The sequence below is a fragment of the Lepisosteus oculatus genome, chromosome 16, assembly GCF_040954835.1.
Source record: "Lepisosteus oculatus isolate fLepOcu1 chromosome 16, fLepOcu1.hap2, whole genome shotgun sequence".
Classification (NCBI taxonomy): Eukaryota; Metazoa; Chordata; class Actinopteri; order Semionotiformes; family Lepisosteidae; genus Lepisosteus; species Lepisosteus oculatus.
The window spans coordinates 7,262,687-7,285,873 of NC_090711.1; the positions used below are offsets into that span (position 1 = coordinate 7,262,687).

Here is a 23,187-nt window from a genome sequence, read left to right on the forward strand (position 1 = left end):
AAGAATCACTATACAATATATGCAAAGGCCAGAACACCAGAAATTCACCCCGGAGTCAGTCTTCTTCCTCCTTAACAAAGAATATTATGACTCATGATAATATTATGAGCAAGAAAAATGCTTACAAATGTTTTTTTTAAAGCAAGGAATTGGAGAAACTATAAGAGAGTTACATAAAGTTATTTTTATAAGCACAAGGAGTCCACTCAGGCTCCCAAAGAAAATGGTTAAGACACAACAACACCTCTTCTATACACACCGCACCATCATGAACAACAACCCTGCTTCAGCTGCTGTGCAGAGTCCTCAGGGTTTGAGTTTACTACAGTAAACTAGAGGCTGAATAGGCCTCTAGTGACTCTTCAACAGTTAGCAAGGCTGATCCTCATAAGGACACATCCAATAACACAAACGCATAACAAGCACATGCCAATCCAGGGTGATATAACTAGCAGTAACCCTGGTGTCCCGGCCAAATTTCCCCAGGAATGATCCCCCATTTATTAATTAATTAAATTAATCAATTACCTGTAAAGCGCTTTGAGGGAGTGTCCAGAAAAGCACTAATTAAGTGTAAGCAATTATTATTAAAATAAAAGGACTCCACTGTAACTTCACACATTGCCTGCCATTTTTTGCAGTTCAGGCAGGCCTAACTGAAGCCCACTAAAAGGCAAAAACTGTAAGAGCAAACACTTCTTACAAAGCATATTTAAAATGAACACACAAAAGGACGAGCAACACATAAATAATTGAGCAGCCTCTAAATATAGGACCACAAAAAACACTATTGTTTACAACAACACTTCCCAGTGTTTCTACTGAAAAAAAAACTGCATAGACATGACTATATGACGAATACTTATTTTCCAAACTTAATTCAATTTACATAATGCGCTGAAAATAATAGAGAAGCAATGAGCCAAAAACGCTGAAGAACAAAATGGACCCACACGCCGACACTGACACCCACAGTAAACAGGATAACGTTCAGTTCGGAAGGTCACAATGATCATCACAGGCAGAGGAAGAAGAATGAGACTGTGCCAAAGGGAAAGTAAATGCTGGCTTTGAGAGCTTTTTTACAATACCCTTGTCTGGTTTTATATATAACTGGTTCTTCAAATGGGCAATGATAAAAGATGCACATTTGTCCAAGTTTTAAACCCACCCTCTAATGTTCGACACATGTGTTCATTTAACCTATATAAATCAAATGTAAACCAGATATTTAAAAAAAACTCAGTGGCTGTGTCACAATCATGCAATATGTTTCATTTTCCAAGGGTTGAAGGTTTCCTGGCACACTAAAAAGTTTAACACTTGGACATAGATACTATAAACTAAAAACCCAACAGTAAATTACATTTATCATTTTTTAATTGCAATGCCTTATGTGAACTTGTGAAAATAAAAGACTACTGTTCTTGGAGACAAGTCTACTTCATTTGATGTTGCCCTTCGTAAGAGAATTTTGTTTCTCTACCAAGTGTAAATGCAATTTTATGGAGAACAGAACATTGCATTTTAAATATTTTTATTTTCATGTGTCCTAAAAGAAATGAGTAGACTTAAGCAGAAGGTATCTGCCTCCTATCAGTGCTCTTGCACTCAGGAAAAGATAACATTGCTCAATGCACAAGGTAAAAGGGCTTTGGCAAGTAAGCTCTTGAGACAGCTTGATAGTGCTTAATGTCATAAACTAAAAGACAAAGATCAGTGCTATTCTATGGCAGCTAAGGACACCTTAGTGGGCCTGGCACACAATTTCAATCAGACCACACAGAATTTAACTGGACATTGTCTGACTTGTCTGTCTTGGGTGCAAAAAAACATTGATTCCAAAACATTGATCAATTTTTTTTTCTGTCTTTCTTCCGCCCTCTTTTCTTTCTGTACAAAAACAGTGGTGTGCCTTGCCAGCACAGTCTTTTGCAAATTTGAAAAAGAAAAGCTTTCAGAAAAATGACTCAACGGGGTCACGATAAAGACAAAGCCACTTCAGACAAAGAGCATTGTACATGATTCACCAACTGCTGATGTCTTTCCTGTAACTGTACCCAGCTTTCCTATTGTTTACCAAGACTGCATGGCAGCTTTTGCATTCTTGAGAGTAACGTGCTGTTTCTCTTTTTTTCTTACTCTGGCTGAGCCTGCTGAGGCTTACTCAGGTAGCCAACAATTTTGACATGTCTCATGCTCGTGCTTTCCCAGACATTCGCAAAAGGGCCAAGACACACTCAAACGTGACAATTCATTGCGTTTCAAGTGAGGTTGCGGCGGGGACAGGGCATCAAATCTCTCAGCAAGAGGCTATACTTGTAGTGGGAGCCATCCAAAAGAAACAAGAAGTGATCCATTTTATAGCAGGCTTCAAAACTTTATAGTCTGTGAGGGTAGGTGGTTGGGGTCCCTTTTCAAAGGAGAGCTAGTCTTTGTAGGCCTTTGCAGAGAGGTGTAGCTGCTGTAGCTATTAAACATTGAAATTTGCACCACTCTTACTGCACCTACCACAGCAATCCATATCCTGTCTAGGCACCTGAGTGGTAGGGGTTTACAATACCTTTAAGCTATTAAGGTTTGCATGCTGAAACATATTAAGGTGGGTTAAATTATGAGATCAACCCTGCGGCTAAATTCTGATGTGTTGTTGCAATAGTACTCCAGTATGACCAGGAACCGTGTGATCAGCTATATAGTGTCAATGCTTGGCTGAGGAGCCAATGGTGTAAAACTACCATCTGTGGGATTGAGACTGAGCTCCTCTAAATCAGAACTCCCTCTGAATGGATTCCTATTCTGTTGATCACCAGACCGATTTTAAAGGTCATGTGATCAGTTGCATAAAAGGCTTCAATTAAAAATGTCTTTTTTCTTCTTTAACTCTAATTATGTGGCTGCTGGCACATCACCCAGCAACTGGTGTATTCAGCAGCTGGTATTGAATATTTGAGATATTTGCTTTTCAGATGTGACATTAATCATGAGAATACAAGAATTGTTACTGAGGAGGCAATCAGGCCTACCTAGCTTGTTTGATGGTGTTTAATCTATCCAAAGATCTCATCCTGTAGAAAACCAAGGTACTAGCTTCATCAATATGACTGGGTAGCTGTGTATCATTTCAATTTGAAAGTTATTCTATTACAGTTCAGCCAGAAGATACATTCTATCATCAATCTATCAGTGTAATCAGCTCTTCTGGGGACTGAGTCAGGTCTTAGATTGTATAACATGATCAAACCACCAACAGAAGCAGTTTTCAAACACTAGTCAATTGAAGAGGATGTGCTATTTCAAAGAAAACCCTGCACTCGTGCTAAATGTTCAGAGCAATACAGTCAGGTAACATGGACCTTTGGTTGGGCTTGAGCAACTTTTAAACTAAGTGTTCCATGTACATTTGAAACTGTCTGCTAATGGCTGCTAATCCCATAACAAAAAACACACATTAAAGCAAAATCTGTACATGTCTACTCCCTTATCAGGAGACTTGAAATATTCCAGATACTCACCTGTATTATACAAGATCTGCCAGGTAAGAACATGGGTTACAATTTCCCCCAAAAAAAATATTGCTGGAGCTACAACGGGAAAGTAGTGAGGTTTTGTAATATTTTACAAAGCAGAATTCATTATTTGTAGAAAGAGGATCATCCAGTGAATGGAAAACTTTGCCAATGAGTAATGGAAACACTTTGGACGGTCTGAAATTTTCACTTAGCCAATGATCCTACGGGGACACCCATTTCCTGTACTTGAAACACTTTCATCTGTGTTTTTCTGGAGTCCACTCTCTGCTGGACGATCTGTGCTGTCTCTCTTCCTGTACACCTATTAATAAACTGCTTGGCAAGGAATTAAATATCCTGAGCTGGGTCATACCTTTACAAGCCAGGAATGTGAACTCATGTTAAATAGAAAGGTTATAATATCTTTCCCGTTGGCATGTATTAAAGCAAACACAGAGATGGGAAGGCTGACAGGCACAGACAAACACACTGAGGATAACACTGCCATGTGGCTCAGAATTTGTCCCTGAGATAGACAGCAACCAGCTTGCCCTGCAACTAAGCTAATTACATTTCAGGGCCTGATGTATTCTCCTCTCTGGGTCAAGGAGCTGCTTATTTACTCTCTGAAAACGCTATTTCAGCATGAAAAAAAGTCCAAAGCGAAATGACAAAAACATAGTGTGTCCTTGATGAGACCACAAAAGTTTCAGCCAAGTTTCCAGAAAGTCTCCTGTCTCTGCCAATGGTGGGTGTTTTGATAAACAGTGACTTTCTTCAGGAACTTACACCTTTTGCTAAAAATAACCTCTCTTTGTTCACCATTACCTACATGTTTCCCATAAGTGAAAACATAATGTATTGTCTTAATAGAGCTGAAACGGGCTCAAGTGCTTTGTTTTGTTTTTGTATAAATACGCTCAGTAACAAAGCATAACATCCTCAAAGTAAATTTTGCCAAAACCATGTCAGTTCTGGTATAGTGTTTGAGTGACAGAAAGGGATAATGGCTTTATTTTTACACACCTCTCCTCAGTTAATAAAAGACAAAAAAAAACATAAACAAAAGCTTAGGGTTTCAAAAGGCTTGCAGCAGTATCTTCACCATTCTCTGACAAAGACAGCAAATTTAATGTTAGGTCTTTCATTTGGTTATATCTTGCTACCTAATAATAAAAAGCACTCAAACAAAAACAGACTGTCTCTGTTAAAAGGTTTCACAAAGTACAATGTTTTTTTGTTTTAAAATAATCAATTTTATACTCATACTTGCACCTCTGGATACCTGTGTCTAAACTATGAGGTGGTCAATATTCTCTTTTGAGCTTGGGTTGCGTGTTTTTGTATTTCCCAAAAATCTGGAACTAAGCCAATTTGAGCTTGTAGGGCACATGAAGAAAATAATGAAAGTAAACTACTACATTGAGTTAAAAGGGAAATAATGTCCAATAAGCTGCCAACAACAAAATATGTTCAGTCTGTCAACAAAAAAAAAATATTTTCAGTCTGTTTCTTCAGTACTTCACTTTTTGGTGAAAAAAAACAAAACATAATGAAAGATGTAATGAATGGTAAAATATAGGCTTTTTACCATGCTGCCAGTGCACGGCAATACAATCTAAAACTAGATTGAGGATTTCTAAAAATTCCCCATCCCCCACAAAATTGCAACAGCCCCCTCGAACCTGAATATTTCTGTCATGCTCTCAGCGATTTTTTTAAGCGTATGTAGGCTGCCGATGAGATGTGGATTTCATTGGCCTCAACAGCAAAAGAGATTTTTTTTGTGCACTAAGTAGGTTATAAACTATTTTTAAACTGTTAAGAGGGGCTACATTTTGGAGCATCTGCAAAAGTGCTTGCACTGCACTGGGCAATTGTTTCAGCAGAACGTCTCTGTGAGAGAAGCCAGCTTTGGGTGATGCAAACAAAATTCCATAACCAACTCTCAAGTAGCTACAGGAATATTCCAGCTTGTGAGTGGTTAGACGTGATTATGGGGACTAATTACATGCTAAATCTTTGGCCAGAGAATCACTGGAGTGAATCCCGAATTTGAAACCTCTGCAAAAACTACCACACTCACTGGAGCACTTCAGCACTATGGTTTTGCCAAGTATGTCGGTAACAACGGTTGTAAGGAGGGAACAATTTAGCAACTGGTGTTCTGTCCAGGTAAAGTCCTGCGTTGCACTCTGGGCTCCCAGGAATGTCTGAACTGTTTCAACCCCCATCAAGTATAAGATGCTTTCTGGTAATGGGTGGATGAGTTGATAGATGGTATATCCAAGGCATTTCAGCAATCATTCACAATTCCAAAGACTTATAATGAAAACTAGCTCTACTGGCCCAACAATGAGCAAACATGGATCTCAAAGTTTTAAAGCAGCCCTCACTAACAACATAGCTACAGGGTAAAAACCTCTGAATTCCAGTCACTGCCCACAAGCATTGAATATAAATACGGACTATGTGTCCAATGCCAAACCAGTTTAATAGAAGCATATTAAATTAATTTTTAGAAGGCAAGAGGAAAGAAATTCACAGAAGAAAATTATAGATGGGGACCAGGAGAAATTCAACTGCAAATGTTAACTGACAAAATCAGAGGGGATACAGAGACCAGCTAAGATCAAATCTATTCAGCAGAATTCTCCAACTCTGGTCCTGCAGAGCCCTAATCAAGTTATTCTTATAGGTGACCCTGAACCATGTTGTTTTTTGTAGAATCTGGACCAGTTGTTTAAGCAGTTGATTAATTAAACAATTACAATTACAGTCAAGTTACAATTCTGGGTATGCTGGTCCTTGGGGCCTGAAGGATATTTTGATTTTTGTTCCAAATGATCTCTGAGTTTAAAAAAAAACACAGCACCTGTTTAGCTGATTCTAGTTAAATTGTCCCAGTCCTTTAGAAATCGATGGTTTAAAGACTACTTATAAAACCTCCAGGACCAGGGATGGGACCCCAGGTATTTGCTGTGTAAATCAAACCCGCTTTAAAACTTTAAACCCATCAACATACAGAAAATCTTCCATCACGATAACAGCTCCGAACTACACACAGTATTGATAAGCACGGAAATAGCAGTACTTTCTTGTATCATGCTAGTATCTGACAAGATTCCCCTGGGAAAAAACAGCTTTTCCAATCATCTGTACCACACCAGATGGGTGTGGTACTGAGGCACATAAGCTTCTTGTCTCCCCAGAGACCACACATCTTTTATCTACTGTTACTGGTGTTTTTTTTATATTACATTCTATAAACGTGGGCACAACCACGTTATTTGGAGTTCGGGGTTTGCTCCTAAACCTAACTCTGGGTTACCACTAAAGTCATTTATTTCTTTTTTCTCATTTATTTTCGGATGAGTGTCTGCCAGCTTGCAACACCCCATGCCAGCTCAGAGCAGTATTTACTGCCAATTATGTCCTGCCTGAAGACACAAAGTCCCTTTCTCTGCAGAGGTTACAATTTGGGAGCAAAAATAAAAAGTGCCAAACATCCTTTCCACTCACTGCCAATGAAAATTACAGAGAGACCAAAGTAAACTGAACCTCTGTTTCATGTTGCTTTTCCAGTGACGGATACCGAGAAAGCCCCCTGTCTGTACAGTGCAGAAATTGGAAACTGTATCACTTTCGAGTCTTAAACAAACATTACAGTATTTCTGCAAACTTTCAGAGACCTTTTTTTGTTTTTTACTCTCCAGCTTAACATTAAGACAAGCCAAGTGTACAGTACACTATTTCCAAAAGATTTATAGTGTAACACTCTACACAAGCTGTACAATGCTTGCTAAATCATACACATATTCAGCATGAATACCTTTCCCAGTGAAAATGTATTTGGGTTATGCTTGATTTTAACCCTGTATGGCCTGTTGGAACTTGAAAGTCTAGGAACATTAAATCTGAGCTAGTCTGTCAGGACCCCTATGTACCACTGCCTATAAATATTTTTGTACAACAATGAAAACTTGGGAAGTTATGGAGCTACTTTTTCTTCAAAGGAAGCATTCCTACAATAAATAACCAATTCTAATTTGTTTTTACTCAGAAACAACAATTCAGACAACAAAAAAAAAAGAGTTAAAATGCCTTAATCAGTGCTGTTATTGAGTCAATCAATTTTCCTCTGACATCCCTCTCCCTCCAGTTCCTCACTGCCTTTGAATTTCGGTGAATGGCTGCGTTTTCCTCTTTGTTGTCCAACCTGCTTGGTTTTACATTCTTCATTCCGAGCCATTTAGATATGTGTTTGTGTAATCTAATTATCTTTGACATACTCTTTTGTCTGCAAATTCAAAAGAGGTTTAAATGAGGGTAGGTCAGGTACCACAGGTGTTCTTTTTTTAAGGGCGGTGAAAAATGAACACCAAAAAACAATACCTTTGTACGAATATGTAGCAGCAGTTTGTGTAAGCCACATACAAGTATTTGTTGCTTATTTTGACCTTTAAAAAAACTAAACTACATGAGTACTGATGTCGGACAAAACCTGAGAAGCCGAAAAAGACGAGCAGTTTGCTAGCAGTGGTCTGTGAGCCAGACTAGGCCGCTCTCACTTAGCTGCTGTGTTTGCTGTACTGTGGGTGTCAGCTTGTACACTGAACGGGGACTGAAAGGACACTGAACCGCACCATCACAGCCACCAATTCAGATGTGACAAGATCTGAAAAGGAGTCCAAACCCAGCCCAGTGCAGTTTTCAATCCATTTTTTGCAGCGGGCGAGGCTAATCTGTTTTCTGGTGTACCAGCAGGCTGCTGGGATATACAAAATAAACACAATATGAATAACAGAACTGAAAGCAAGAATGGATTTCTAAACAGCCTGCCAATCTTCCAAGGGTTTCTTTTGATTTTTAGAAATAAGGGCTGAAGTCTAAATGCACATTATTCCAGGTAGATTCACATTTGTCTTTGTTTTTCCATTAAAAATGTCTCTTAAATGCAAGAATCGGAAAGGGTCACTGACCAGTGACCAGTCCATTCATTTAATGAAAAGTAAGATGTTTCTAGAATATTCTTTCTTCTTATATCTGACTTTTCAATGTCCCAGTGCTTCTAGTCTCCTTCAGTCCAGTACGTAGCCAGTACTGCGTGTACTCGGGGAAAAGCCACACAGGACAGTTCAGAGCGGGCAATCAAACTAGCTTGCATTTCTTTGGGAAGTGGGAGGAAATCCGGCCAACCCAAGTGAACACAGGGGAAAACATGCAAACTCCACCGAGACAGGTGTCCCAAGATGGTATCAAACCCAGGACCCTAAAGCTGTGAGCCACTGGTCCTAACCAACCACACCACTGTACCACTATACTGCCCTAGATCTGAAGATCTCAAACTTCTTTCACACCCATTCTGCACGGCTTTTCTTGGGACTCCTTTGGACGCTACTGGCCTTTCTTTTAGGCTGCTATCCAAAGCAGAGCTATTTTAGCACACCCTTCTTCAGTTTCTCCTTCAAATAACGTGAAAATCAAGATAATCTCCATTTAAACAACATCCCCATAGTGACTAATGTCTTCTCTGTCTTAATCTAGCTGACATGAGACACCAAAATTACTCAAAAAGAATAGACTAGTTTGGAACAGTAGTGAAAAATGCGCGACAGGAAGATTTTTTACCTCCAAGAACATAATACGCTTAAAAGTGCAACGTGTAATTTGTAAATTAATTTTTGTGTAAAATAAATGCAAAAAAAAACAACTTAAAAATATTAGTCTAAAACACAAAAAGTGTTTTGCATGTGTAGATTAGGCACCCACAGTGTTACAAATGTAGCCAAAGAACATTCTCAGCACAATACTATGGAAAAATCTTGTTGGCACAACCAGACTTGCCATCAGTTGTTACCCAAGAGGATCACAGAAAACACAGGGCAATTAAAACCCTGGACACAGTTGAACAAACAGTTGCTTTTCAAGGGAAAACCCTCCGTTCTCTAAAGCATACAGAGAAAGGAAACCTCTCATCTTTACTACAAATAATTCTCCAGAAGGTTTGCTTTGTCAATGGGAACCACCTCAAAGAGGGCAGTCAAGCAGGCTCACGATTTGTCTGCAATTACTCTTTAGCCTGCATTTTTTTTTGCCACAGTAATCCACTTACCATGTAGATTACCACAAAGCTCAAGTTTTTTTCAAGAAGATACTTGTCTGATAAGAGGACAGCTGAGGAGTTGAATAAGGTTTTGGATGGGCACTGCAATTGTCTGATAAAGTCTAGATATCACACAAGATTCTTCTTCCTTCTGTATGCCAGTGGTCAACAGCAGGCAATTCAATCATCTTTCCCAGCATTGCTCTTACAATGACTCAGTTGCGTAGTCTCCATCTGATCTCAAAATCACACAGCCTAAAATTAGAAAGCGCTAGCGTCTAGACCAGAATTTTTCCCACCCCTCACATGTTGCCCCTCTCATAAAAAGGGGAAAATATTCAAAAAACATCTGACTTTTTTGTCGTGTGGTGTAAATGCCTCATTAACAAAACTGCATATACTGTTCCCAGGGTATTGAACTATTAGCTCTGGAGATATTATTCAAAGGAAATCTGACCACTGTCCACTATAACTTGTTGCAGAGAATGCAAGAAAGATTTGCTGGAAAACGTATTTCCACAAGGGTTCAAAGCTGAATTACTAATAAAAAAGACAGTTACAAAATTCCACAAGCCTCTTGCTGAAGAAAGAACGCTGCTTTCACGGCTAAAGAGGTATTTATTCTTTAAAATATCTAGGTAATAAAGTGCTTTGTAAATGTTTAGAATCTGTATTTTTTTTTGTCGGTTTTCCCTGACGATTTTTTCGCTCCCTCTGGTCACACTAGGAGGGACACACAAACCTACCATTTGCATGTTGTGTTTTAAAACAGGGTGTGTGTTTATTTAGTCAAAGATCTGAAACAAGCACTTTGCAGACTGGACTGCAGCACAGCACATCAGCAGTAAAAAAATAACTCAAGGCAAAAAAAAAATAGGCTTTTTGTTTTGTGGTATTGGGTACAATAGCAAATACATTTTCATCAGCTGGCCTTTGGAGTACAGCTAAAACACTGTGTGCAGGAGGTGGGGAAATAAAGAGGTTTTTCTTTTCTTTGCTAAGGCTCCTACTAGTTTGTCCTCAAACAAAGCTGGCAGTGTTTCGGCTCGTTATTCATGCAGGTTGCTGCAACTATTCTTCCCTGATCTTGGAGGCTGCTGCAGCTGTCGGTGTCCATTTGGACAAATAAAAAGAAATTTTAACAGCATGAACAAACGCAGGCTTATTCTGCAAAGGATAAACTGTCACAAATTATTAAGTGTGACTTGTGTTAACAGATCTGCCATGGAGCTTGTACAGGAATCTGGCTGGCAGCCAGTAGGTATAAGAGGTTGGTGCCAGTGATCCTCTCACTACAAAGCCCAAAAGGGCTGCCCACACTCATCTGCTCTTCACAGCTAAGGTTACCTTAATACCGGCAGGATTCTTTAAAGCTGAAGGGATCCCCTTTTGAGGCTCTGACCTTCCAAAGATCCATTGCAAATTGAATTATAGGACATCACCTCAGAGCTCCCTCTAATACAAAACTGCCAAACTGGGAATGTGTCAGCAGGACCTTTAGTTAAATTAAAAAATGAAAATGTATGTAACTACTTCCAATCCAAAGGATCCAAATGCTGATGCAAGTTTTCTTCATCAGGGAAAAGACAAATTGAAGTCTGTGGTCTGAAATGCATTCCATATTAGTGCAAAACACTGTTGACTTTCTGTTGTCCGAGATCACGTACTGCGCTTGCATGATCAAATGAGTGTTAAAACACTGTTAAAAGGGAGTAAATAAAGGTTAAACTTAGGATGCTTCTCTCAGCAGTGAAATGCTTCATAAATTCAGCAGAGAGTCAAAGGGGGCTCTGAGAGAGAAACATTTATTCTTTGCACAATGAACCAGTTTACTCCAGCGGTTTTTTATCTGTCCTTAGCCGATTTTTGCTGCGCAGAGTGGGATACCTTGTCGAAGGCAGGCCGCTACTGATAAGACGTGGTGACTTTGAAAGCCGCTGAAGTAGAGGGGCCAGGTAATGAGCTCATACAGTTAAGTCATGCAGGTTGACTTTGATCACAGCGGTTTGATCTGCAAAGCACCTCCGCTCGCGTTGCCCGAGGGACAGCTCTCGCTCCCCAGTCATCCTGCATAAAACATGCTAGACTCATTAGCTCTGATTTCACTGCATTACCCCTATGCTCCAGCAAATGGATTTTGGCTCTGCCTCCAGTGCTCCCCAATGCTGTTTGAGAAATTACTGGCTGGAGCACAGCAAAGCGGGAGAAAGTGGCAAAGCATCTGCTGCATGACTCCACATGAACAGAATTCACTGAAATGTGCTTTGAGATGGTGCCCTGAAGAAAACAAAAGGCACAACTGCCAAAATCATCTTGAAACCCTTGACATTCAACTGAGTAAGAACTCGCATTACGACATAAGTGTCGAAAACACAATTTACCATTAGGAGCATGAAGCATTCTCATATCTGTGCCTTCTTTGGAGGTGGTTTTTGTGTTGCTTTTAATCGCCTGCAATGTTGTAAAGTACAATGCTGTACATTTAAAGCACAGAAGGCTGGGAAGGGGTGAGGCAGACTGTTCAAAAAGGAGAGAAGATATCAGCTCGGCACAGTCCAACCCCGCAGTTCTGAACACACAGGGGCTAGCCCGAAGCCCTGGGTCAATGATGGATGAAGAAGTGAATAGAAAGAGGCTCTGTTAGAGACTAAGCTTCACCTGCACAAAGAGGAAGGACCATAATTATCCAAACATTTCCATACAGCGATTAAACACCAGCAGGAAAATGAAATCAGGGGATCTACTACATTCAAAGAACACTATATAGTAATTAATGGATCATGAGATGAACAGTACAAATAAATGCCGGATGAAACCATGGATTATTACTGTAAAATGCTTCAAAGAAAATCTAAAGTTGTATATAGAGTTTCGGAAATTTGAGCAAGCCACTTGTGTAAGTGCAACAAGTGTACTTTCTTTTGAGAAATCCTCTTTATTGCACCAGTCTCACTGATACCCAGCAATATCACGTGCAGTCACCACATCAAGGATCACACACTGTATATTGCTTATGAAAAGCTGCATCTCTCTGTGTGACATTTTTTGCGGCAAGTGAAGATTTAATTCTGGGACGCCTCCACGGGCTGACCAATTCCATATAACCCACGAGAACTCAACCCAGGGCTGACAGGCCAGTACCCCGTATAACCCGGACAGCTAAGATTTCCAAACAATCAGCCTTTTACTCCAGACACTGGTGACACATTCTATATAAGGAAAGCTGGTTTAACGTCTTCACAGCCCCATGATGTATGGAACTCATTGTTTGCCTACTTCTCCTCACTAGTGGATCCTCACACTGGAAACATCAGGCTTTTTTAAACCTCTGCCAGTTACTGTATTTGTCTGAAACCCCAGCCAATGAGAAATGGCAATAAAATCTGCCTTTGTTCAAACCAGCCTGACAAACAGGACACTGCTCCAGCCCCCTGTCGCAGGGACAAAAAGGCTCTTATCTTGCGCACATCGGAGGAGGAATCTGAAAGGCCACAGAGCTGTAAGAGACAGGAAGGAAGAGGCTTGTTCCAGCTTAACGTTACAGCACACAAACAGAATCCTTTTCCTATCCAAACTGCTGCGCCCATGAGTCCCTCGACACTCAGGGAGCCAAGCAGAAAACAAAAAAGCGCACAAAACATTTAACCTACAAAGGCATACCTACATTCCTCTTGTCTCATGCTTGAAGAGGCAGTACTGCGTATCATTTAAAAGGGCTTTCTGAAGAACCACTTAAGAGGAATGATGGTCTTATAATGTCTGTTTCACCAATACAAAATATTTCTAAATAAGCAAATAACTAATTCTGGTCTTTCACTAAAGGGCAACTGTTTCTGTCGAAAACAAATGGCACAAGTTGTTTTGCGGTGCCCCCGAGTATTTTAAAGAGCAAAAAGAAAATGAAGAAGAGCATGAAATTAAACAAGAACATGGCACAAAGAAGCACAGGGAAGCTTACCACTGCTAAAGGGAGCTGACAGAAACAAGCAGGTGTCTCTCCCTCTCGAATCAACCAGGGCTGAGAAGCCAAGCATCAAGGTCAATTAAAGGATTCTCCTCCATCTCTGAAATGATCAGCCTGCAACACATTCAGCATTCCTCTCTGGGCACCACTTCCAGTTCTGCCTATCACTTCCCATCTCAAATGACACCACATACTGCTCTTTAAACACAAATGCAGGCAGCAACACAGGGCAAGAGGCAGGTGCTGACATCAAGCCTCGCAAAGGTTCAAACACAGGCTGTGTCAGATACAGCTAAGAATGAAGGGCTGAGTGATTATGAGTCCTGGATCAGACAACCTCGTGACTTCCTGGGTCTAGGATTAAACCAGCATTGTTGAATTTATCTGGACTAGAAAGTCCTGAGACGACAGGTAAAATCTTCCCACTGATCTTGACAGAAGAACACCCGCACATCTTTCTTTAACCAGAAATTCTGAAGGGATCGGAAAAATTAAAGCCTTTTGGAAAAAACTTAACTCTTTGAATACAGGAAACAAAAGGACATAACTGAAGTCAATGAAGAGGCAAAAAACACGTACAGTATATCAACTGCTCACTTGATAAATAAGACTTTCTCAAGGCATGTGATGTGGTCGCCAAAACATGAAAATGTTCTTTCAAGAACTGTCTCGACCGGAAAAGGTACCAGTATTACATAATAGAACAGTGGCAGTGTCAAAGGGGAACTTCAATACTATTTTTATATTTCGAGGTTAGAAAAAAATCAGCATTGACGAGTGCAGTTCAAACCACAATAAAAGTCAAATGTACACAGTAACGTGTAAATCTCCAATTTACATCACAAAATAGATTAAATTTCCAGGTCTGCACAGCGCCATGTTCTGCAATTCAGAACAAGACAACAAAACTTCCAGTGACGTGAAGCAGCTTCATTAGATTATAGACAAGCAGGCTGGTGAATACTCTTTTAATCCAATAGAAATACTGCTCTCAATTTCGAGGAGGTTTTGCCAACAAATACTATTTACTTGTTAACTCGCCATGCAGATCACATTGGAACATTTCTGCAGTGAAAAGTCTGCTGCACAGCCTGTACTGATTCGCTTGACATCACTTTACAGTAGTCATTACAGTGACTAGGGAGCAGGAAGGGCGGCATCACATGGCTATTGGAAACTCTCTCTCTCGCCCGTGGAGACGCCAGGGGTTTGCAACAACATGGAGACTTACAGTGCTTTCACAAAGTTCACGATTTTGTTCTCAATTCGAAACTTGTTAAAAGTTTTCTATACTGTCAATTAATTAATTATATTACTGAGATCAAATAACCAGTCTGAGACATTGTGACTGCAGTTCCCCTTTCAAATAGTGCAGAACCATTTGGTTAAAGGCTGCAGCTCAGTGTTGACATCATTTTACACAAAGCTTGAGAGAAAGGCGAAGACTGTTTTTTTGTATTTTAAAAATTTCCTGGAGGTGCATTTGGCCTTACCTGCCACTGTAACCCTCAAGCTAAACACAAAGCAGCATCAGTATGTAAATCAGCCCTGCCTCTGTAATGCTACCTAAATCGATCCAGCCGGAATAACAACTCAGCCTGCATGCTACATAATCTTCAGGTCAAGGAATATAATGACTAATTCATCCAAATATAGTCGTGGCAACATAACCTTCAGGTACTCGGGAAATCTAAACAACAGCAGACGTTCTTAACGCAGAGGCAGACGTGTCCTGAGATGGAATAGTTCTCAGTTGCCAGGAAGGACTACCCTGTTTGCAACACAAAAAGGACATTTAAACTGCAAATGACTGTGAAATGCGCATACCAATCTCTGACCCCCCCAAGCCTGTGCCGATCAATCAGCTTGTTGCTGGTTGCTATGGAAATGCAAGTTTCACCAGGAGTTGTCTTAACTGTTCAGTGCTGTGTCTGTGTGCGCTGCAGATGGACTTTGTGGAATAGGAGGCCGTGTCTTTGTCAAAACATGGGAACAACCTGAACAGAACTGGCCCAGATGTTAAAAAAAGGCATTATTTGGCAAAATATTTTGACGCTCCTTTGAAAAACTGCTGCCATGTGACGGCCAAACCACTCAGGACTAACTTCGAAACTGCACGTTCTTCAGTCTAACCCCCTTCTACTTTATCATACCTTATGCCACAGACACTGAAGGCTCTGAATCCCATTACAAGATATGCACCCAGAGATGCTAATGAATCTGGTGCTTAAAGTGTAACTAATTACACTGCTCATGAATACCGACACACACAAGCTGATGTGATTATTGCACACCGAGAGCTACTTTAAACGTAAACAAACAGCTTTGGTAAATACAAATAAAATGTGATTTGAGAGAGCAGGCTGAACCATAAGAATCCTGGTGTGGGAATTGTGAGAATGGAAGGGACAGGCCACACAGCACCTCTGTTTGCCCAGAGTAAACTCTTGTTTTTAAACCCGGGGGAAGGGCACAGTGAAGAAGGGCTAGGAGCTGGGAGGACGGACTGAGCCACATTCTTCTGGTTAAAGTCCAGTCAGGGGAATCATCAACAAGGGACCGCAATACTTTGGAAAGGGACCACATTATTATGCACAGAAAGATTAGAATCAAAAATGCTTTGAAAAACGAGAGTGGAAGAAAGGGTAGGAGGGTGGTAAGGCCCCACTGCAGCAACAGGCAGGTCTGTCCAGGTAGCCTGCAGTATTATGAGCTCTTATATACACTGTAAACTGCACCCTTCAGCTTTCAGCATTCTAAGCCCATAGAACAGAAAATGAAGACAATGTTCACCAGCTCCTGGTTTAGAAACAAGACTTTGTTCTCAGCCCGGATGGCAATCTGACATGTGTTCACAAAGCTTCTTGAACAGAATGAGTACTTGAGTCATCCTCAAAGGGCTAAAACAAATACACAGTTCAGAAGTTAAAAACTCTGACTGATATTAATGCAGATGACAGCACAAATGTGTAGTATGTAACTAAAACCTTTCTTAAAATGCACAGAACACCTTCAGCATAATGAATGTCATTATTACCTAAATTTACCTACATTTATACAAGCTCCTATTATGGATGAGGCCTGGACCAGGTACAGTCAACAAAGCATTTTAAAATGTCAAAACAGTAGTCTGATCAATTTAAACATGAAAGTGGGTCAATTTTGAAATGAACAAAGAAGAGACATTTTAACTAAACATGCTAGTTTGTTTCACATAATAGTCCTAGGTAGCTGAAAGATGTTTGTTTCTTAGCATAGAAAACAAGTCACATTCTCTGAGCTGTACAATTGTAAATGAAGAGATTTGTGTCACCTATCTAGCTGCCATTAATTATTCAAGACACCATAAAGATCACACTTTCCCAGTGTAACAGGATTTGGCAACAGGAGCAAAGTAGGTGAGAGATACTTATTTCCTTAGGAATTCACAAGTGGTTTTGTCAGATGTGGATCTATTAGGGTCTACAAGACAAAAGCTGGAGACTAGGTTCTGAAGCCACACACAATAGAACAATTGTGAAGATCATAGGTTAACCAAAATGACCTGAAAGGCTTCTCAAGTTATGAGAATTCTGATTTAATCAACTACAACAATACTCGTTCTTCAGCACCATTATAAATCTAAAGCCAGTGCAAGTCCATGCAGATGTAAATTGACCTTGACCATGTTTTAGTTGCCTTTTGTTTAGAGCCAGCATATTCGTCCTGCAGATCCGTGTGTCCCAATACCTCGATCACATCCTTCAGGCAACTGGCCCGAATAAGGATCATTAAGAGGAAAGTACGTCTCCACCGTATGTGCAGCTAGGATTGCCGTGCAACAGCAAAAAGAAAACCGTGAAACAGGAGTCGCCTGAGCACGTAGGCAAAAGCCAACAGTCCAAAAGACCAGGAGCGCAGAAAAGCAGATGTTACGGCCGAGGAAAATAGGGGGCCACCTGTCTGTTTCATGTCACAGCCTCAATCGAAGACTTATCGCTTAGTGATCCCACATTTATGAAGCGCAGCAACCCAGCGCACACATAATTACCAATAACAATAAAGGGAAGCAAAAGAAATCCACATCTGTCCGACGATACAACAGATGCCGGTAAATGTGTAATGTGTAAAAAAGCAAATAAAGTAATTTATGGGCAACAAAATGAAGCAAGGAACAACAATGCTCCTACTTAAATTCTTTAGCTTACTTTCGCATCTAAACCCAGTCAACTTGCCGCTGTATATGAAGAGATTCAAAAGAGATTTCGTAAAGATTAACCACAGCCGAGTTAATCACATCGACTTATTTCAGGACACAAGAAATACTGATTATGCAATTGCTGTCACATCACAAAATTCACCATGCAATTTTTTCTTTTGCAAAACTGCGTTTTAACTTTTCATAGTTAAAAAAAAGGCTATTTCCTACGGCTAAAAATGAATCATAGTGGTTCTGGATACCAGTGAAAACTCGATTTGTTTAAAAACATTGCCAACAACTGCAGTGTACCTCAGAAACATAAAACCAAACAAAATCTTACCTCAATAAACAAAATTAGCAAGCCACACGTGTGCACATTGTAACCTGTTCTTTCTCAACCAGTGTGTTATTTTCGCAACCACTCTCAAAACAGTCTACAAAAGTAACAAAGTAATGTATTTTCTTCTGCTATCGTAATTTGCCCCTCATGTTATTAAATATTGAAATACAGTATTGCAAAACTACTCTCAATAGCACTAGCTTAGTCCCTAAATCTGGAGAGACTACTGGGTTCTCAAACAACTCCGAGACAAACTGCCATGAAAACAAGAGAAATTGAAAGACGACTGTAACGCAACTAAACGTTTTGTTCATCTCTTGACACCTGGAAAACAGGATAAATTCAGGAATGTGCCTTGCAAGACGATCAACCAGGCAAAATATTATAAACCTGCCTGCACTGTTCCACACATCTGCTCCAAGCATACCAGTCAAGATAGAACACGTTGCGTTACTGATCACATTAATCCACTGCAGACCAAAACTCACAGAATTTATTTTTTAAGTGTCCCCCGAAGGCATTACACCGTTGATTACACAGAAAAACGATATTCCCAGCACTTTAGAAAAGTACCGTATTCACATGACTTTTTTTCTCGAGGAAAAAACTTTTTTTACATGCATCTTAGTTTGACGTTAAATTCGCTATAAAGGAGCATAGTGATTTCTATAAATTATAATCATAAAAATAATAAAATTATGTGTTCCCTGACGATGCAGTTAACAATGAAAACATTGCCAGGCTTTCTTGATATCTCAACAGGATAATTCTCCAATCCAACTAAGGCTGTACTCAACTGTGTTCGGTGATACAATGACAATGTAAAAACAGAACGTACTTTGCGCACTCTCATGTCTTGTAAGCAAGATCAAATACAAATAATAAGAGTCAACGCTAAAGTAGATGGAGCGATGTAAACTATTACTGACAAGCCACAATTATCGATTACACTACTAAATGGACTTCTCCATGATTTTCCCCATGAGTTAAGCACAGTGTGGTGTTACAGTGAAATCTCTTTCACCTTTTTGCCTGTGTTCTAAAATTAAACAGGGTGCTTTCAGAAATAAACAATTCGAAGAAACTTACCTTGTTTCAGCCATTTCCCTCACATTGTACGTTCAAAACTTAAAATGAAATTAATAATAGTTTTCCCTCAGTTGAACTCGGACTATACAGGCATACGCGGATGTCGGAGCGGTACAGTTTCTCCCGAAACTCCACCCCTGTGAGCGAGTCACTCAATTGGGACTCTCGCCCTCCCCTCCTCCACTCCCCGCACGGTGCTGGGCAGGATGTGTAACCTGATCTCAGGCACTGTCTCGCTTTAGATTGGGGAACGAGAACTGACCCCCCCCACCCCTGCAATGAATTCCAAATCAGTGGGTCCATCTGTTGGAAAGGAGGATCTGGAAAAAAGTACGCCAATATTTCCGAGCTTGCCCTCCGCTACTATTTAATTAATATTTTAATCGAGAGACAAGCAAAAATAAGACGTAGATATCCGTGACTCGATGAATAAAAATAAACAGCTTTCTTGATCTCTATGCTATCCTAGGAGAGTGAGGAACGTGTTTTATTTCAAAGAACTGAAAAATAGTCTGAGGTGATGTACAGCAAGCTCTGTGAAGTTGACCCCCCCTACAGACAGCACAAACGATGAAACCCACCCCATTCGCTAGTGCTACGTTTGTGCCGTTGAAAGTAGCGTTTGTGCTGCTTCCGTTTCCAAGATATAGCGCCTTGATTTTTTCGGGGTCGTGACGTCACTCATCCCTAACCCAGGTGTTTTAGGTGTTTTCTTTTAATTTTTAACCACGTTCCCGAAAACGTATTTTTGTGTACTCCTTTCATTGGTAAAGAGACACCAGTTTCCAAATTACGGCTGGTACAACACGAGAGCCCATATTCACATTTTTAGGTATTAGTTTCAAGATCGATATAATTTAACAATAAAAAACAAAATTGAAAGCACGAGCATAATAATTTACTTGTCATAGACTTTACATTTCTATTCATTTTTGAAGTACAAAGCAGAAGGTGTTTCCCCTACCTTAAATATACGATAAAAATTGTTCAAATACCATGTATTAATTACAGAAAGCAGTTATATTGAAAATAAAAAATGTTTTTATTTCGAAGAGAACGGGACATTGTGAATCAATAAAGACGTTAACAAAGAAGCCGATGTAGTTATTTTGCAAATAAGTAAAGCATTTAAAAAATATATTCTCATTGACAGTAAACAAGCCACCTGGCGCTGCTAGCTTGAACAGCTCTCATTCCCGTGATTGGCTAAAACCCCCGAACAGTAAAGCGATTGGGTAAAGCGCCACAGCGGAAGTTCCGAGAACGTGTAGATAAACAAGTGATGGATGTTCTTCTTGTTCCGGTTAACCGTGTGTGCTGTATGAGCACGCTGGATATACAGTAACACATCCATTGGTTTCCAGTTACTAATCAATCTAAGAGAAGTCGCACTGAGGTCAAAACTGAATAGCAGACAAAGAATGTCATGGCACCCACAGCGCGTTCACTCCGACAGCATGTCACGATAGGAGTTCGCGCATCACGATCACATCGCGATACCCATTGCGACTGGCGCATCACTGTCATATACCGCGATATGGCGTGCCCCCGACAAAACGCCCACCCCCATGCCGCGATACGGAGTCCACATATCGCGATATGACAAACGTCACCGGCGCCCATGTCCCGACATGAAGCCCGCATATCGCGATATGACATACCCCGGCAAAAATGCCCCTCCCCATGTCGCGACATGAAAGGCCCTATATCGCGATATGACATGTCCAGCCAAAACGCCCACCCCCATATCGCGACATAGAGTCCACATATCGCGATATGATGCAAACTGCCACGCCCATGTCGCGACATGAAGCCCGCATATCGCGATATGACATACCCCGGCAAAAATGCCCCGCCCCATGTCGCGACATGAAAGGACCTATATCGCGATATGACATGCTCCAATAAAATGCCCACCCCCCATATCGCGACATGGAGTTCATATATCGCGATAGGACATACCCTGACAGGATATGCTGACCCCATGTCGTGACTCAAAGTTCATATATCGCGACACGTCCTATCTTGGTATATCCAGTCCAGATATGAGACCTTCGTTGCGACAGCGGTGCCGGGGTGGCATGGAAGCAAGGCGCCAGTCGTTATATAAACTGCCGCGATATACATGGGGTCCCTTTTTATGACATGCTGCTGAGGGCTTGTCGCGATGGTTACGCAGTTATGTGTTTGGCAACAGTGTGTCACGGTAGGGAAATAAAAGGAAAACGTGCCTTTAAAAAATAAAAACCATAGATCTTACATTCACGATGATTTTACGTACATTACAACCACAGGTTTATGTCACAGATTATTAACTTGTTGGCGTGCGTCTTGTTTTAGCTTTATTCACATCTAATGAATTCTCATATGTTTATTGATATTGATTGTTTTTCAAATATAATATATAATAGATCAAAATGGTTCTCGGTATTGCTAACTGAAATTGCTCTTATCTGAGTTGAACCTCTTTGTTTTACTTTATTTTTGTTGCAATGGAAAATTTATTTTAATCCACGGAGATCTGAGAAACATTGCCTGGAATGAAGCGTTTCCTAAGTTTGATGTCAATTCTCCTGTCACATATATATTCCTGTTTAAACAGAACTCACCCTAACATGCCAAAAACAACTTTAACTTCAAAACCCGAACAAAAAAGGTGTATAAAATCCCCATCGGATTTTCTGTGCATCTAAATCTGTATCTTAAAATACAAGAGGAAACATTTTACTGAACACATTCACAATCTCAATTTACTGTCTTAAGGTTTTTGTTTTAACACGAGTAGTCAATTAAAAAAAGTTTTGTTTTATTGTATTTAGACTGTTACTAGATTAAAAAAAATAGTCGACTGCTCAAATCATTCATTTCCTCAAACTTGTATGTACCTATAAAAAGTCGTAAAGCCCGACTGGATGCAGTCAATTAAATAATTAAACTAAATAAGTAACTAAGCTCAAGTGAAGCTGAAATTTGACGACACTAGGCTCTCCTGGAACGGAGTTTGAGTTATCTTTCCCTCAAGGAAGAGTTGAAAAAGACGCGGAACATCATTTTATGTTCAGATCGTTGAGACTCAGAGATTAAATTACAATCAAAACAATTAAAAATAAACATATCTGACTTTCCCAAAAGCAGTATTGGATTAATAACTATGTTGTACACGTATTGTTGTCAACACAGGGGTTTAGCACATTGTAGATATAATTGATTGCCTTAGGTTGCTTGCTAGAATTGTTACAATTTAAACCAAGGAATTGTTTGGAACCTGAAAATAACGAAACCCCAGATACGGAATTTACGATAAATATGTAGGCAAATCATAATTCATTTGTGCCAAATTTCTTGCAGAATTTATAATTGCGTTAATAAAACTGTGCATGTGATATAGCTAACAATTTGGTTTCCTGATAACCTAAGAATCTATGCTGTTTTACGTCAGACGACTATTGTTTGTTACGTGCCACCAAGTTATGTAACAGTGACACCTGCTGTTTGATTGAAATACGCCGTATTAAATGCTGAAACGAGAAGAGGCTGCCCTATTAATTTTGTTCTTGTGGTAGTTTGAGTTTGGTATTTCAGTTAAATTAACTGTTTGCCCAGCCATTTCTTGAATGTGCCCATTCAAGAAATTTGGACCTACACATACACCCTGAGCTCTTTGTGGAAAGTGTTTTCTGTTCTCACCACTGTAAACCCATATCCCTCGCTCAGTACTAAATATGAAACAGTTTCCTGGATTAACCCTATCGATGTCCGTTATAAATTGTCCGTTATAAAGATGTTGGCAGTTGTATGTGCTGTTCCTGTTTTTAGTACCTGAATAAAAATGATATTTAATCTGCACTGTATGTACAACTGCAGAGTTAACACTTTGTACCATAAAGACCTTCTCACCGATGACTGAGACCAGTGACCAGTTGGACATGGTGATCTGGCCTAATACAAACAGGACACAGCTTGCTCAGGCTGTACTCTGCTAAGAGTACATTACAT

General features: G+C 40.1%; 1 protein-coding gene across 1 annotated transcript in view; it reads right to left on the reverse strand.

Annotated features, from left to right (window-relative positions):
- Window positions 1-19,383, reverse strand: part of arhgap46b (Rho GTPase activating protein 46b) — a 69,660-nt gene extending 50,277 nt beyond the window's left edge. Inside the window, exon 1 of the mRNA XM_006639516.3 lies at window positions 19,192-19,383. Within this exon, the coding sequence (XP_006639579.2) occupies window positions 19,192-19,205 (14 nt within the window). The 5' untranslated portion in view covers window positions 19,206-19,383. The remainder of the gene's footprint in view (window positions 1-19,191) is intronic.
- Window positions 19,384-23,187: the final 3,804 nt, after the last annotated feature.